The 19,308-nt window shown below is 32.2% G+C and overlaps 1 protein-coding gene across 1 annotated transcript in view; it reads left to right on the forward strand.

The window, feature by feature from the left end:
- LOC117179045 (probable multidrug resistance-associated protein lethal(2)03659) overlaps positions 1-16,610 on the forward strand; it is a 21,410-nt gene extending 4,800 nt beyond the window's left edge. The window contains exons 3-6 of the mRNA XM_033370670.1: positions 13,155-14,532; positions 14,653-14,867; positions 15,274-16,346; positions 16,430-16,610. Of these exons, the coding sequence (XP_033226561.1) occupies positions 13,155-14,532; positions 14,653-14,867; positions 15,274-16,346; positions 16,430-16,576 (2,813 nt within the window). The 3' untranslated portion in view covers positions 16,577-16,610. The remainder of the gene's footprint in view (positions 1-13,154; positions 14,533-14,652; positions 14,868-15,273; positions 16,347-16,429) is intronic.
- Positions 16,611-19,308: the final 2,698 nt, after the last annotated feature.

The raw sequence follows: 19,308 nt of genomic DNA on the forward strand, positions 1-19,308 counted from the left end.
ACCTGTGTATATTGTTTTTATAGCTTGTAGGATCCATCCATTGGCTCCATACTCTTTCAGAATTTCCCAAAGTTTACTTCTATCTACCTTGTCAAAAGCTTTCTCTAGGTCAACAAATGCACAGAAAACTTTTTTTCTTACTCTCAAACTTTTTTCTGTTATTTGCCGTAAGCTAAATATTTGATCCATACATGACCTTCCTGGCATAAACCCACTTTGGACTTCCCAAATCTTTGTTTCTGTTATTCTCATTACCGTACGAATAAGTATTTTTGAATATATTTTACTTGCAGTGCTTAATAAGCTAATCCCTCTGTAATTATTGCACTCGCTTTTATCTCCATTTCTCTTGTATATTGGTACGATAATCTCTTGTTTCCAATCGTCTGGGACGTCTCCCATCTCGAAACATAAATTTATCAATTCGCAAACTCTATGTGGTATGTACTCGCCACCGTGTTTAAACATTTCAGCGTTAATACCGTCTACCCCGGCAGCCTTACCGTTTTTCAAGTTCTTAATTATATCCCTAACCTCAGTGATACGGACTTTTTCAATTGAGTTTTCCAACGCATCGTGTTCGATTTTTCTATATTCTTCGAGATATGAAACTCGGAAACCTCGTCCGCAATAACTTTAATTGGGGGTATTTTTTCGGCCCTGTAGCCTTGTTCGAATTAAGATTTTTATCATTAAGCACTGCGTTTGAGTATGGCATATCCCTAATCACGATAGACGTTCGCGACGTCCTACTACTTCCTCTGATTGACGTGGCCGAGATTCCGCCACGGCTAGCACTGTCCAATGCGGTTATCGAACGATTTGGCAAGCTTTCGCTTTTTACTTTTAGAGGTGGCACTACTGCTTCCTCGGAATTTTCTGAAGTGGAATACTCTTAGGCCAGTCAACGAAGCTGAGTGAGTGGGCTTAAATAGAAATAATTTATAACAATGAACTTAGTTGCCAGGAAGCTTCCTTAGAGGGTCTTGAAACACCTCCTAAAGTTCAGCAAATTGGGGGGGGGGGAGCCGCCATCTTCCAATATGGCGGCTAATTTAATGTTTTTGGATTTTCCTTGGAAACGGCTATTTATAGAGTAAAAATAGTGATATAATAAAACACTCTAAATTTTCTTCTGAATAAAGAAGGTTATATAAAACATTGCAATAAAGTGAATAGTTTGCCCGGAAAATTTAAAACATTGCTCATTTTTGGAAGTTCATTATTTTTGCATTTGTGAGCAATTGTCTCAGTGAAAATGAACGCATTTATTGTTTCGAGCTTGGCTGAATGTAAGCTACCGTGCAATATCGATAATTTTGTTGTAGCTGTACTATTTATTTAATAATGACATTTATTTTGATGATTTTCAACGCTTAATTTGAATTTATTGCAGGCCTTTTTTTTCTTCCAACGGTAGAAAACATAATGGACCCATCGTAAATAATCTCAACTCCTTCCATAGGCATGAAGCGACCACGGTCATGTAGCCACGGGCGACTATCTGCGTCCCTCTTCCGCCAAAGCAAATACGTGAGTGCAAGCGAGAGAGTAACGGGCTTGTTAGTACAGTCAAGCACAGTAATTTCTAGTTTGATAAGAGAACCTTTCTTCTCCCACTAACATTTCACGTCTATTAAACGCTTTTTTTGCATGAGAAAAAAATCATATCATTACTGATTTTTACATTAAGCACTCCAAAGGTGCTCCAATGATCGTATCAAAATCCAGTAATGATCAGATTAAAATTAATCTTTTAATCAAGCTTTGAAGTGAATTTAAACCTTTTGATCAACACGCCTCCAAAATACTTCTGGCTTCACATCTACTGTTGCTTATACAGAAAGTAATTTGTAAAATAATCATTTCTAAGATAATCTAACAAGAACAGAAAATTGTTAACATTCCGTGAAATAATTCAGATTAATACTGTAAGGGGAATAAAATAAAATAACAATTTTTGTATCTCCATTCTTCTCCCGCTAACATTTCACGTCTATCAAAGGCGTTTTTTGTATCAGAAAAAAATCATATCATTACTGATTTTTACATGAAGCATTCGAAAGGTGCTCCGATGATCGTATCAAAATTCAGTAATAATCAGATTAAAAATAATCTTATAATCAAGCTTTAGAGTAAACAAATAAATCAAAAAAATGTTCAAGTACTATCCGCGAGAAAATTCGAGCCCTCTGGCTTTGACGTTGAATAAGTATGGGAAGAAAAAATGGCAGGTTAATAAAAGAGGTATCATTTTAAAGGTGCCAATGTTTTACGTTAATGAGCCAAAAAGTATTATTCTAAAAAATTATTTGTAGCTTACAGGTCTGAAAATCTGATGAAAAATAAGGAAATTGGATAGGTTTTAAAAACAGTGGACTTTGAAGCATAATTTTTTATTGAAAAACTGATAGGAAAAATTCGAAAAAATTCATGGTGGTACATTAAATATTTCTGACCAGATTGCCGTCAAAAAATTTGCAAAATATAAATAATTATTCGTTTTTTGTGAATAAATATGCGACCGCGCTATCTTCAGTCCTAATGAAGATAATGAAGTGATTTAAATTGGAGGTAGTTAGTTGAACTACCTGTAATAATTTACGATTAGAATTAAGTATGTGGTTCTTATTGTCTTCGTACAAATTGCGATATTTGAAGTCAGTTTTTTATATAGGAAAGCAAGTGCGAGAGCCCAGCGCAGTGCCGTTTTTCAGGGGATCGTCCTCGGTTTTCCTCACCACAGGGAAAGGGTTTGAAGGCCAAAGTGAGGCTCGGAGGCACACGTCGAGTAGGTCGGACTGAGGAAAACCGAGGACAATCCCCTGAAAAAACGGCACCAAGCTGGGCTCTCGCACTTGCTTTTGCTATATAAAAAACTGACTTCAAATATCGCAATTTGTACGAAGACAACAAGAAGCGCATACTTCCTTCAAATTGTAAATTATTACAGATATTTCAAATAACTACCTCCAATTTAAATCTCTTGATTATCTTCATTAGGACGAAGATATCTCGGTCGCATATTTATTCACAAAAAACGAACAATTATTTATATTTTGCTAATTTTTCGACAGCAATCTGGTCAGAAATGTTTAATATGCCACCATGAATTTTTTCAGATTTTTCCTATCATTTTTTCAATAAAAAACTATACTTCAAAGTTCACTGTTTTTTTTTTTAAACCTATGAAATTTCCTTGCTTTTCATCAGATTTTCAGATCTGTAAGCTACAAATAATTTTTTGGAACATTACTTTTCGGCTCATTAACGTACAACATTTGCACCTTTAAAATGATACCTCCTTCAATAACCTACCATTTTTTCTTCACATACTTACTCAACGTCAAAGCTAGAGGACTCGAATTTGCTCGCCGATAGTAGGTCCATTTTCAGCTATAGAGAAGAAATTTTAACCAGAAAAAGTCATGTTTCTCAAATTTATTTGCCTTTTTACTTGAGTATTTTCATTTACAATAACACCTCTTTAGCTGGCATACGTCATTGTGCATATAAAAAAATCAATTTTCAAATTTACAACGACATTTCAAGCAAAGAAAGGCATTTTCAGCTAAAATAATTAACCTTCAACAGATAAATGTTTTTTAATGAACTGAAATAAAAGTGATATAAATAGAAATAAAAGGCAAATAATTTACTGACGAAAAAATTATATCACGAATAGTAATGCCGCCGAGCAATATTTATCGATACTGAGACGATACCGATACGATACTCACCTTCCAGTCTCGGATTTGTAGCGCTCGATTTTGTGTCGTAACGGAAAAATATCGAAAATTGTTGTCTCGTATCGCTATCGTATCGGAATTCCGAGACAAAATGGCCAGATGGGATTTTCCTCGTTCATAATAGGAGAGAGAGTGTAGGGTTGGCCATGTGGCCGGACGCAAGTACCGGAAAAAGGAACTGCGAGGTAGGCTGCGAGGAGCTTAGCTCTTTGGGAGAAGACCTTGGAAGAAAAGAATTATATATATTCTAAAAATCTAAACTCTATACTAGACCTATATTGTTTACACTGCCGAAGAAATTTCAAAACACTCACTGCGATAGTTATTTGTTTCATTCAAACAAACTGAAACTTGTTTCAAGTCGATTTTTAAATCAAATCTTTTACATGGACAGATAAAATTTGGTTTGATTTAAACGAAAGTTTTTATTAATATAAGTTCACTTACTTTTTATTTGTTGATCAAGAGACACTCAACTTCTATTTTAAATAAAACCTATTTTATGTCTTATGTTAGCTTATTTATTCATCTTATAATTAGTGGAAGTTTAAGAGCTATTTTGAAGTTTTAAAATGATTGAAGAGCAATTTAAATTTTGAAAATATCGCAATAAAATTTAAACAAAAAGAACATTTTTGAAGATAGCGAACAACACATTTAGAAACTTTCCAAGCGATTTGAAAGGTTTCAAGAAAATGATAAATTTTCTTCCGTTTCATAGACAAATTTTATCCATAATTTTTTCTTTTAATTTGGAAAACAACCATTTTTAATATTTCAAAAGTCTTTCAAACTTGGCCCAGAAGCAATCTGGAAGATTTTAAGGTATTTTTTAATTTTGCAGCTTTTTTTAATTTTAGGAGAAATTCAAAATATTTAAAGATATTAAAATTTTTTTAAGTTTAAAAAAAATTGAAGATTGTTTATAAGTTGAAGAGAATGAACCAGATTTTTAATTAAATGTACATTTTTTTAATTTCGAAAAAAGTGGGAATACTTAAAATGATTTTCGATTCTGACTAATTAATTCTAAAAGAAAATGAAGAAAGCTGAAAAAGATTTTTAAGAAGGTCGAAAAAAATGTAGAAGATATAAAGGCAAATTTTGTGATTTTTGAATTTTATCACATTTTTTTTAATCGAGTTAGCTCCAAAGTTTTTTAGGAATTTTTAACAAAAACTACATTTTCAAAGATAGAGAACAAAAAATTTAGAAGCCCTACACGTGGTTTCAAAGATTTCAAGAGTTTTCAATTTTTTCAAAGAAAATACAAATATTTTCCTAAAATTCCTGGGAAAATTTGGAATCATTTTTTATTTTACTACCCAAGAATAAAGAATCCATCGAAAAGACGACTCTGTGAATTGCGTATCTGTCATTTGCAGATTCAGAAAGTTAAAACAGAATCGGTTTGCGACTATTCGAATCGATCATTTTCTCAAGCAGCTTCGAATCTGCCATGTACTGCAATGACCATTTCAAGGAAGGTTATATTGAATCGGTTTCCTTCTTTTTGAATGAGACCGACTTTTTTGGTGTTAAGGTGCTTTTTACATGATTTTTAAAATTTATGAATTATTGAAAGATTAAAAGAAATCATGCGCAGGCCTACTAGATTCCTTTTGCTATTTTAGTGATTAGTCTTTTACGGCATATACGTTAGTCGACAAAATTATAACAACTAAAAGTCTTTAAAAAACAAATCGGCGGCAATTTGGAATTCAAGTGACAGATACGCAATTCAAAAGCCTTCGAAACCCATTCAACAGAATCGAATGGAATTTGGTTTCCTAGGTAATTACTTGTTAAAGAAAATTCAATAATTCAGTAATTTTGAAGAGATTAAAAATATTCTCAAATTTGAAAACGTTTCCGAAAATATATAAAATATTTCATAATTTCTCACAAATCTCTAAAATTTTTAAAGTTTGAAACGTCAAAATAACCAATCATTCCTCAGATTTTGTAACATTCTATAAAATAAAGAAAATTTCTTTACAATTTTCTGAATTCTTTCTAACATATCTGAAATCTTCAGACATCTTTTTAAGTTTTCTGTGAAATTGTAGAAAAAATTGTATTTATATCTTTAAAATCAAAATCATAATACTGAATATCCTGCTCTCATATCTACAAATGTGTTAATATGTATAATAGTTTATTATCAGAAGATGTATTTTAGTGTTAATCAAATATAATTTCACTTTCTTTTCAGTTTCTTTAATTTGCTTATATTAATATTATCTTCACAATTATTGAAAAATATCTGGACAAATTTAATCACAAAATATTTAATATTCTTATTATCAATACAAAAATAAGAAATTGACATTTTGCGGGAAAAATCAGTAAAATCTTTCTATCGAAACTTATTTATAATTCACTCTTTTAGAAAAGCGTAACTTAAAAGTAGCAGCACAAAAGTGAGTAAACACCATTTTGATCACAAATGGGTTTATTACATAAAAAATGCATAACAAATGTATTTCCTATTATGGTAAAAGGATTGTTTTCAAATATAATTGTATTATTATTCACAATTTTCAAAAACATTTTAGTTTAGCGATATTTTTTGAAATTATTATCATTTAATTACAAAAGAAATAATATAATTTTTTTTATTTTTGAGGATTTTGAGCAAAAAATGTCTGTCAGGCTGTTATATCACCAATATCACGATATTCAACTTTTATTTTCTCAGGAAAAAATAATTCGTTTGTTATTATCATTCAGCACACCCATATTCCGGGCGAAAGTTTTTATGCACACGGTTTATATCGCCAGAGTAATTTTGACCATTTGTTTTGTCTAAAACATTAAATTTGTATTGCAATCTGCAGTAGAGCCTGCTCCAGTTTTAGGTGTCACTTTCAGATTGCCAACTTCAACATCCACTTCATCAGACGTCGATAAATTTTTGTAATAAAACTGTTTTGACTTAATTTAAGCAATACTTTATTTTGGAAGTGGATACTTGCTTCATCTTTCAACGAGGATTTCGATTTTACCGGCTCCTTTTTCCCGTATTCGAAAAATTCCTATTTTGTTAGTTGTCCAGTTATCCGTTTTTGTAATTTAGACAGTTTTTCAAAATTATAAAAAAAATTGAGTTGCTTAAGAGGCGATACGAGCGATATATCGGTTCTCCGATACCAAAATGATACAAAACAAAACCGAGACTGGAGTCTCGGAAACCGATACCGATACGAGAAAAACCCGAGATATTTCGATACTTTATCGAGACAGTCTCGTATCGAATGGCATCACTAATCAGGAAATGACTATAGGAAGGGAAAAAGAATATATTGTATTTTTTGTAATTAAAATCTAATAATTTCTAAAAGTATTTTTCCCAACAGCAATATAACAAATTGCATAAAAAAGTTTTCAAACGTGTTATTTTATGTGTGAATGTTCGAATTCAGAACACAAAAGAACGCATTTTTAACCAAAGCAGTTACCCTTTCGAATAGAAAATATGTCTGAACCAAAAATGGAACAGTTGCATTTTCAGTTAACATAATTGATTAAAAACAATAAATAGGTAAAACTAATTCAATTAAAAAAAAAACACATTTTTTACATAATAGTTAAATCTTTAAGCATAATAATACTTTTGCAAAACAGAATATTTATCTTATGCTCAAAAAGACGAATTTTTCACACAATACATTACTTTTCCACAAAATAGTTGAATTTTTTAACCGAAACTATGAATTTTCAAGGAAAAAGTGAATGTTGTACTAAGCCGTTAATTTTTAAAGTGCATAGTTGTAACTTTTAATTAAATTAATGAATTTCTTACCAAAAAGGAAAATAAGTTTTCAAACAAAAATGAAATAGTTTCATTTCCAACGAAAAAAAAAATAAAACTAATGTTTTATAAGTGAAAATTAATGAAAAAAGGATGAATTATTATCAAAATACTTATATAAAAATCCAGTAAGGTCAGTTTTTAAAAACCAAACTTCATTTCCTAGCCAAGAAGACGAATTTTTAACAAAATAGATGAATTATCCACAAAACAGTTGAATCATTAAACCAACAATATTAATTTTTAAGCAAAAATTAAGGTTTTTATTATTGTATTTATTATTCTATTATTATATAGTTATTCTACTAATGAAACGTATATCTTTTCGCCATACATCTCTGTAGTTTCATTTTGTACCCAAGTAGTGGAATTTTCCTCAATAAATGTGGTAATATAAAGGTATAGTTTTTTAAACAAGGCATACGTATTTTCTACAAAAGAATTAATTTGTAAAGTTGAAAGTAAGAATTTTTAACATGAAGAAAATTTTCAAGTATATAGTTTCATTTTTTACAAAATTTGTGAATTTTCAATTCAAAGAAGAAGACTTTTCCCCTAATCAGTTATATTTTAAAACCAGAAATATACATATTGAACGAAAATGTGCATTTTTAAACAGTTGAATTTTTAACTAAACTTATGAATCTTGAATCAAAGAAATTCATTTTCAATAAAGCAGTTTAAATGTTAACCAAGGAGTTGAATTATAAACCTAAAATGATGAACTTTTGTCAAAAAATGTACTGCATGTAAAGCAGCATAGGAAACTCGCCCCCGCCTCCCACATTTCTAACCAAAAGACTACATTATTTTTGCACGGCCTAAAATATGCACATACTTTAACACTTTTATGAACATGAACAATAAAGTGGGAAAATACGAATCAAGTGGAATCTGTATTCTTATTATTTTCTGATACAAAAAACGCGTTTAATAGACGTGAAATGTTAGCGGGAGAAGAAAGGTTCTCTTACAAAAATAGAGACGACTGTGCTTGACTGTACTAACAAGCCCGTTACTCTCTCGCTTGCCCTCACGTATTTGCTATGGCGGAAGAGGGACGCCGATAGTCGCCCGTGACTACATGACCGTGGTCGGTTCATACCCTGGGAAATGCAGTTCCAAGGGTCCCAGGCACATGGAAGGAGTTGAGATTATTTACGATGGGTCCATTATGTTTTCTACCGTTTAAAGAAAAAATGGGCCTGCAGTAAATACATCGTTATTACTTCGCCCCCCAGGCTCAACTCGGATTTTTCGAGTTTTGACACAGGTTCAGAAAAAGGCCGTTTTTAATATCAAAAAATTAATTCAAAATTTCGAAAATTTGCAGATGCGTTGTTGAGACATGAGGAAGGTAAATGAGAATCTCCCTACTTCGAGAAATGAAAGCAACTTCTTCAAATTAAGTGTTGAAAATGATCAAAATAAATGTCATTATTAAATAAATAGTATAGCTACAACAATATTATCGATATTGCACGGTAGCTTACCTTCAGCCAAGCTGAAAACAATAAACTGCGCTCATTTTCAGTGAGGCAATCGCTCACAAATGCGAAAATAATGAACTTCCAAAAATGATCAATCTTTTCAATTTTCCGGGCAAACTATTCACTTTATGGAAATGTTTTTTATAACCTTTTTTATTCAGAAGAAAATTTAGAGTGTTTTATTATATCACTATTTTTACTCTATAAATAGCCGTTTCCAAGGAAAATCCAAAAACATTAAATAAGCCGCCATATTGGAAGATGGCGCCTCGACCCCCCCCCCCCAAATTAACTGAATTTTGGGAGGTTTTTCAAGACCCCCTAAGGAAGCTTCCAAAACACGACATTTTCTATTTTATGTTGAACTCTATTCTATGAAATGTATCTTATATTAATTTCTGTTCCTCGGTCCGGGACTGCTTATTCCGATATTGCGTATGGATACAGATATTGGAACAGACGTATTTTCATTGTCTTGTTTTTAAAGTTACAAAAAAATGTACATCCTATCAAAACAAAAGTCACAAGCATATGATTGGATATATCTTAGTTGAATAATTTTATTATAAAACATTTTATTCTATCTTTTGATGATTTTCCAAAATTTTAATTTTTTTCCTCCTAATGTTATTGTTTACGATTAAAACAAAAACGTTTCGTCTTATCAAAAAACTTGTCATGAGAAATTGGTTGATCTTTTTGAGTTGAACAATTTTTCTTTATAACATTTTTTTCATATCTCGTGTATTTTTGCTGGAAAAGGGGATTCTTTATTTTTCGAAAAGCAACAACAACAACGCCAACAACGACAGACTCAATTTTCTCATAAAATTAATAAGTTCTCATTGAGATGAAAACATACAAATAAAAATTTTAAAATACAAATCTATTTAAATCAAGAAAAAAGTTTATAAGAACAAGGTGTAGCTGAGGCGTAGCCGAGTTATTGTAAACACGCGAAATCGTAAAAAGAATTTGCGTTCTCGGTATAAGCGATACCTTACATAATAAGAGTCTGATTTTCGAGTTTTTTACATTCTCATCCTAATGAGAAGGTATTGGTTTTATGTGAAAAATGACTTTCGCGGATTTTATTGTTGTTGTCGTTGTCGTTGTCACTGTTGCCGCTGTTGTTGTGTCGTTGTCGTTGTTGTCGTTGTAGTCTGTAAATACGGTAACATTTAAAGGAATTATTCGATTCGATTCCCTTCCGGCACACTTTATAAGAATATGAAAAGAAACGTCGAGTTTTTTAGTCAGCTTTTTTAAAAGAAATTTTAAAAAGTTAAAGCATTTTGAAAATTTTTGAGGCTACTTTTTTGAAAATATCTTAAAATTCTTTCGACAGATTTTTATAGTAGACCAAAGTATAATCAAATTATCCATATTACTTTTTTCGATAAAATAAAAATTACAAAAGTCATAGCATTTTCAAAATACAAAAAACCAACGAAAATGAACATTTGCAGCCAAAAAAAAGCGTAATATGGGAAAAAGTCCAGAGAAGAAAAATGTTACTTTTTAAGGCCCTGCAAGATTGTCTACACAACTTTTTGAATTTTGCTAAAAATAAATCTAAAATTCAAAATTGTTATAACAAAAAAAAATAATGAATTATTAAATTCTCATCCTAATTAGAAGGTATTGGTTTTATGGGAAAAATGACTTTTTTTCATCAAATTTTGACGTTTTGACACCCCCTGGGTCAGAAAAATTTGTTTTTACGTCGGTGTCTGTCTCGTCGTTATCGTTTTTGTCGCTGTCGTTGTAGTCAGTAAACACAGTAACATTTGAAGGAACTATTCCATTGGATTTCTCTTTGACACACTTTGAAAGGATATGAAAAGAAAGGACGATTTTGTTAGCCAGTTTTTTTTTAATTTTTAAAATTTAGGGCATTTTCTAAAGAAATTTTTTAATTTTGTTAACAAAAAATCGAAAATTCAAATTTTCGATTCAAAAAGAGATACATTGACAAAAATTGTGCACCTAAAAAATTATAGCAAATTTTTCAGGAATTACTTTTTTGTAGGATAAGTTTTTTTTGTTTTATTTTTAAAAAACAACATTGAAAATAAAAAAATTGTATTCGAGTACAACATTACAAGCTACGAGAATAAATCAGACAACATTTGTTCAACCAAAAGATATAATACAAATTTTTTACGCATATTTTTTGACAGAAAGCGTAGTTTTTTTTAATCGTAAAAAACAAGATTAAAAAAAAATATGAAAACGAGGCAATAATAATAAGATTCTTTAAATTTCCGTGCATTTTATGAATTGTAATGATATATATTTATTTAAATGATACATGTTTCAGCGCAGCTTAGAATAAAATTAAACGCAAAATAAGAAACAAACATTAAAGTAATCATGATAAATACAATTTGTACTTTATTTTTCAAAATCTAAGTACCGAAATCCCAGATAGAGGTGCATAAAAAATGTATTATATTTGATATGGAAGTGTTGAACATAATGTAGAAAATTTGACATTTTGGGCAAAGCCGAGTGACAAGCACAAGATACGTGATGAGAATGTGTTCGTCAAAACCGAAAGAACTTTAAGAGAAGAGTGTTCACAATCGCAAAATTACAGTTGTTGATTCGTTGATTTTTAATTTTGAAAGGTCTGTGCCCGAATGTAGGAGAAATGCAAAGACCGAGCACGAATATGAGAATGTGAGAAAAATACAAAGTGCGAGCGCGTAGCGCGAGGTAAATACAAAATCGAGCGCGAAGCGCGATATAAATACATCATCAACGCGAAACGCGAGAACCAACAATCGCGCGCCCTAGGCGCGCTCAAACTTGCGAGCGAAGCTTGCGAAGGTAACTTTTACATAGGGATTTTGAGGCATTGTATGTCACGCGAGAAGTAACCAATTCAGAATCAGTGCTAAATAGCAATTTTAAAAAGACTTTTCTAGTTGCTGTGCTCGCGCACTTTGAGCAAGATAGCTTCTCTAGCTGTTGCGCTTGCGCATTTAAATTAAAAATTACTGTTCAGGATTGCTGGAATCATAACCTCACTGTTGCTATTATGGTTTAAAACTTGAAACTCTAACGCGAATAGTGATTGAACCAATCGAAAGCGATAAGCTACCCTAAATCACCTTAACGGTTCAGGGCAGTTTCAGTGTCTGTTTCATATTCAGGACACTGACAAATTACCATAAATTATCAAAACAATACGACAACATTTTGGAAATTAATCTAACACGTTTAAAAAGTAGGCAGTTACAACTCCTGTAAAGTTTACAAGTACTTCTGGCTTATATAGCCAACTTCATACACGTGTGAATGTGCACTGCTAAAGATTTCTGTTATTGGAAACTTTCAATAAATGGATTGGAAGTTCATTCTCGGAACGTAAAGTAACGCTACGATACATAATGTTGTAGTTTCTAAATGGTGATATTGGTATGGTACCTCACATGTTTGGAACTGTAAAAGTCCAGGAGCCAGTAAAACTTCTCTATCATATTTGCGGCTAGATGTTTCGACACCTGTCGAACCATACAATTTTCAACAAAAAAATGTGAATCACTTCTCAGGACACTCGTTCCACGTTAAAAAAAGAAATTTTCCGACGGAGTCAAAACTTTTGCTAATATATGGTATACAGCGCGTGCATTCACGGAATTCAAAGACTTCATGGAAGTTAATGAGTTCGTAGAATTCATGGACTTTAAGGAATTCGTGAAATTCAAGTGATTCACGAAATTCAAGGATTTCACGAAATTCAATAAATTCACGGAATTCATATAATTCACGAAATTGATATGATATTTTAATCTGAGTATTAGGAATAAGTATAATTTTAGTTGTTCCCGATGTTTTTTTCGTGGTTTACTATTATGCAATAATACTACTTAAGCATTATTATATTTCTAAGCGGAGCTAGAGATAATTTCTCAAATACTAAAAACTCGATTAATGATTCAAAAGTATTAATACATACCACTATACAAAAAAAAATTACATCGGAAACAGTATACCTATCACTGGTAAAGATACTTAACATCGAAAATAAAAGTAGCTTCAGTTGTATTGCTCATTGATATCTTTATACATTAAAATATTTTTTGTATTTAGCTACTCAGCGAATTGGCAAGGCCATGACATCAATAAAACGAATCGAAGAGTTCATGCAATTAGAAGACTTCTCATACAAAGTCAAGCTGTCTAACGGCACTCGTGCGAATTATAGGAAATTAAGTTTTAATACAGTTGAAGATTTAACTCGAGTCAGAGAAGAATACACCGATTCAGATATTGCTGTTTTATTAGAAAATGCGACAGCTAAGTGGGACGAAGGTGCATATGATGATACCCTAAAAAAAATATCTTTTTCTGCCAAACGTGGAGATATAACTGCAGTTCTAGGTCAAGTCGGTGCTGGCAAAACGAATTTGTTCCATGCAATTCTTCAAGAACTGCCACTAAACTCAGGAAAACTGGAAGTTCGTGGTAAAGTTGTCTATGTCAGCCAAGAACCTTGGATTTTTTCATCTAGTGTAAGGAAAAACATTCTCTTTGGTCAGTCAATGAACAAACAACGATATGATAAGGTTGTCAGAGTTTGTCAACTGGACAAAGATTTCATCAGGTTCCCTCACAAGGATCAGACAATTATAGGGCAAAATGGTATTAATCTCAGTGGGGGTCAGCGAGCAAGGATAAATCTTGCTCGAGCTGTTTATGCAGAAGCTGATGTTTATCTTCTCGATGATCCATTATCAGCTCTCGACGCTCATGTTGGTAGATCTTTTTTCGAAGAATGTATCTGTGATTACTTAAAAGGAAAAACAATCATCTTAGTCACTCATCAGCTTCAGTACCTGAACCGTGTTGATCGTGTCTATGTTCTAAGCCAAGGAACAGTCAAATTTGAGGGAAGCCTCCATGAACTTAGAAACTCAAGTCTGGAATTTTTGTCTGTGCTTCAAGCTACGGAGGAAATACATGATAGAAACGAGCAAGCTGCTAATGATGTGAAGTCTCTAATGGGTGAAGTTCAATCAACAGATTTTACTTCTGAACTAGAAAGAAAAGACGTAGAAGAACATACCACAAACAGAAAAATATCAATTTGGGTTTACTGGTCCTACTTTAAGGAAGTTGGTAGCCTCTCTTTTGTATTACTTGTGTTTGGCCTGAACCTTCTGCATCAGATCGCTGCCAGTGGAGGAAATTATTTTATTTTGTACTGGGTTAATGTAAAAAATCCTATGAATATTAGCACCGATTTTAATTATAGTAATGATTTGAAAGGTGACTACAGGCTTTGGTACGTTTATATTTACAGTGGAATTATTGTAGCAATAGTCATCTCCGCTTATATGAAGTTCTTTGTCTTCTTCGAGATGTGTCTGCAGTCTTCAAAAAATTTGCATGCAGCAATGTTCATTCATATCACCAGGGCAACGATATCCTTTTTTCATACTAATTCTTCAGAAAAGATAATTAAGAGGTCATTATTCTCTACACTTCTCTACTCTATTTTATACGCATTTTTCATCATCTTATCATTTGTTTGTTTTTGGATTTTATAGACGAATATTATTATTAAGATAGTTTATCATTACCCTAGGTTTTCCAATGACATTATAGTAGTGGATAGGAATTTACCTCTTTGTATGAACGGTGTACTGACAGTTTTTCTATACCTCACATCAACGATTATTATGACAACTGTTATGAGTTACTGGATGTTGATACCTACTATCATCACTGGATATGTATTTTACTTGTTGAATGCAATTTACGCTAAGACATGTAGAAGTGTTAAGCATCTGGAAGGAATGAGTAAGTAGCAATGATCTCTTCTCAAGCCCATGTAAAGGTATCCTCAAAATTGCTTGTTGCGTTTTTTGCGCATTTTACGTTCACACGAAATGAGATATTGTGTTAAAAATTTTGGAAACTAAATATAAAAGACTAAGAAAAGTTTATCTGAGGTTACCTTTACATGGCCTTAAAAATAACTGGAATTCCTATCTCAAATTACTGAGATAGGATGAAAAATATTGTTATGGAAGTTTATGAATTGCACCTACATGTAATCCCACATGGGATGAAAATCATAGTAAAAGGGGGTTTAAAACTAGAATTAGCTAGAGGGCGTTTCTAAAAACATGAAAACGAGACGTAGTTAAAACTTGAACATGATCTTTTAATCAACATGAAATTCAAACTTATTTTACTTATCCAGCTCGATCACTAGTCTTCAGTCACCTAAGTGATACACTCCAAGGCCTAGCATCAGTGCGGGCTTTCAAAGCCCAGGAATGCTTAGCAAAAGAATTTGATAACCATCAAGATGTCCACTCAGCATCTTGGTTCCTCTTTATTTCTGGTTCCAGAGCTTTAAGTTTCTGCTTGGACCTCATCAGTTCAATTTACATGAGCATTATCATTTTCTTATTTATTCTGATGACCGGTGAAAAAGAAATTGCAAAGGTAGGTCTCATTATAATTCAAAGCCTTCGTCTATCAACAATACTTCAATTAGGAATTCCCCAAACCGCAGAATTAGAAAACGAAATGAACTCAGTTGAAAGAATCCTGGGGTACACAAAAATTCCACAAGAACCTCCCTTAGAAAGTGAACCGGATTATGAGCCACCACTAGAATGGCCAACAGAGGGTTGTGTTGAATATAAGAATGTATGCTTAAGATATAATATTGGGGGTGAATTGGCAATAAAAAATGTAAGTTTCATTGTAAAGCCTAAGGAAAAAGCTGGTATCGTAGGCAAAACTGGAGCTGGAAAGTCTTCATTGATAGCTGCACTTTTCAGGCTGGCAAATATAGAAGGAGAAATTTATATAGATGGGGTGCAAACTGGCAACTTGGGTTTGCATAACTTAAGATCAAAAATCAGTATTATTCTTCGAGAGCCTCTTCTTTTTGCTGGAACACTTAGAGCAAATCTGGATCCTTTTGAGGAGTTCACTGACGAGTTTCTTTGGCAAGCTCTATCAGAAGTAGAGCTGAAAGATATTGTTGCACATTCTGGCCTCTATGGGAACGTTACTGATAGTGGAGCAAACTTCAGTGTTGGTCAAAGACAATTGTTGTGCCTAGCAAGAGCTATAGTCAGAAATAATAAAATTTTGGTTCTGGAGGAAACAACTGACAATGTGGATTCGCAAACCGATGAACTCATTCAAAAAATAATTAGGAAAAGATTTAAGGACGTCACTGTTTTCATTATTACTCATAGACTTAATACCATTATAGACTGCGATAAATTCATTTGCATGGATGCAGGTCACATGGTCGTGAGTAAATTCGCCATATTTCAGTATATATTTTTACAATAATGTTTTGTCTCAATCTCTTGTTCCGTATTTTTCATTTCCAGGAATATGGGAATCCGTTTTTGTTGCTGGCCAAAGGTCAAGGTTACTTATACGAGTTGGTGCAACAAACTGGCTCTGAAATCTCTGATGTTCTTATGAAAATGGCAGAAAGTTCTTATAAAAATAAAATGCTCAATCACAATATGTAAATAGTTTATCTAGGTTATTAGCAAATATGTAGCATCATACAAACTTATTCTTCTCTGTATACACTCGCGATATGTATTTTTATAAATTAATACGTAGAACTTATACCACTTCTCTTACTTAAAGATATTAATTTCTGTATTCAGTTAAGATAGCATTTTAAGAAAAAGTAATGATGAGAAATTTTAGGCGATGGGAGTGACAGTGCAAGCAGTGGTGGAAAGGGAGGCTGAGGAGAAACAGGAGGTTGAAAGTCGGGAGCGTTTCAAGAAGAGGAGAAGGAGAAAGAGACAAATAAGGATGGTCATGGGAGGAGTAGGAGGGAGAGGAGGATATTACTGGAAATGTGTATGGATAGGAAAAGATAAGGAGTAGAAAGAGGAAGAATAATTTATATAAGAGTTACGCTCTGAGACTATGGGCAATGATGGTGGTTGTGTAAAAAGTACTTGCGTAGAGGTGAAAATTAAGGGGATAGAAGAACAGCAGGAGGTAGGGCAGTATAACGCCGTTTCCTGGCTGCAGTCGGGACATCTTAACCAGGAAATACAGCGCAATATTTTTCCTTTGATCTGTCGGGCTCCCTTTCCAAGACTCAAACCTAATAGTCAAAAAACTCCTCGGTTGGCGCTAGGTGTGATTTACACCGCCCTGAAATAAACCTATACAAATCCAATGGATTTGTTTGCTCGTTCCTCGTTCTCCGCCTAGTTCCGCGTCCTCGTAGAGTGGTGTGGGTTAAAAAGGGGCACAACCTGAAAGTCTTATTCATGCTAAAAAAATTCGATAAAAGATAGAGGATGAAGACGCATATACAATTAAACGTCACAGTTTTCATAATTGATGCATGATAAGAAGAAATTTTATTTCAAATTGACCAATTGACTCGCTTTCGTCTCGTTCATTCCTTGGTTCCGTCTCGTTTTCGCAGGCTTATTCTTCGGTTTGTCTCGTCACTTTCTTCCTCGTGCCGCCTCCTCCTTCCTAGGACTCGCCGCGGTTATTCCGAGGAACGCGACAAATGTGTGCCAGTAGAGCGGGCAGCTCGCAGAAGCTGAAAACGATTACGTATTATACTTTTTTGTCTATAACTGATGAATTTAATATCAAACACGACTATGTTCTGATTATTTCAAAGCTTTAACTTCACTGTATAGTATATCATTTTATTCTTATGAAAAATTTATTTGGCCAATTATAAGAAAAGAATATATGAAAAAGAAAGGTAAAAATATAGGTATATTTTCAAGTTATTTAGACTTGAAAGAATTTAATACTAATTTAATTTTTCTTTTTTCAAAATAGAATTACAACATTTTGTGTCTTCTTATTTCTACGGTTCATCAATAAAATATATGTTTCGGGATATTTATACAATCAAACGTGCGTACCTACTTGAATCACTATGATTACTATACATTTTAAAAATTGTATGAAATTTGAATATATAATAAGTACATATTAATCAGTGATAAGAATCATAAGCTCATATGATCATCACACAGTCAATTTCGTAATTTACGCTTGCGACTTTCATGTATCTTTATTTTTATTATTTTTTTTATTTATTATTTTTATTTTTTATTACTATTGAAAAGATAAGATCCTTCAGAATGACGTGTTAATGTAAAAAATTCGACAACTTCTCATTTTTAACGATCTGATCTCAATTTTCTCTGAAGTATATTTGGAACATAAGAAACTTTTTCTATACTGAAAAAAATTATTTACAGAGCCCCTCGACTTTTTTTATTTTCAGGTATATAGATTTCACATACTTTAAAAGATTTCAAGAAATTCACAAAGAAATCAAAATATTTAAAGGGTTGTATAAGCATTTTAAATATTTTTAACGATTGCAAAATTGTTTACAAGATTTTAAGAAATTTCAAATATTCCACTGATTTCAAACAAATTCCAAAAATTTCACGGTGATTATTGTACGAATATTTCAAAGAACACACCTTTTTTTAAAGATTCCAAAAGATTTTACACAAATGTGAAAAACCTACATAGATTTTACATACTTTAAAAGATTTCAACAAATTCCTAAATATTTGAAACCATTTAAAAGACTGCACAATAATTTGAAAAAATTTTATTTTTTTAATTAATATAACAGATTTCATAAATATTTCACAAATATTTCTAATAATCCATTAAGTTTTGAGAATATTTCTAAAAATTTCTCAAAGAATTCAAAAATTTTGAAAAATTTTAGAAAACTAAAATATTTCACACATAATTCAATATCTAACATAGATTTTATATACTTTAAATATTTCGGCGTCGAATTTTCTTCCCAATGTACACGTGTTTATGTTCTAAACGTTTTACAAAACAAGAAATATTGTTTTTCGTATCAAATGTATCAGGATATTACAAATTATCCGAAAATATATTATTTAAAAAGTCTAGCGGTATATTAACTAATACATTCTCTATAACTTATATGACACGCTCAGAGCAAAAGCGAACTAAAAAAAGGGCGCAAAAGCGAAGTAAATACACGAGAGAGCAAAAACGACCTAAGAATTCGCGAGAGGTAAACGATAGAAGAATTAGGAAGTAAATTTCCCCCGCTTTAGTGCGAACATGGATCGAGATCGCCCGACTTCACGAATGACGATCTAATCAGCTGCTCCTCAAATTTATTCTGAGTTTAAAATCCTGAGTCACCTTAGAAGTATTTCATTTGTTACGGAGAGGAAAATATTATTTATTGTATCTAAAT

This window comes from Belonocnema kinseyi, chromosome 1 (genome assembly GCF_010883055.1).
Source record: "Belonocnema kinseyi isolate 2016_QV_RU_SX_M_011 chromosome 1, B_treatae_v1, whole genome shotgun sequence".
NCBI classification, from domain to species: Eukaryota; Metazoa; Arthropoda; class Insecta; order Hymenoptera; family Cynipidae; genus Belonocnema; species Belonocnema kinseyi.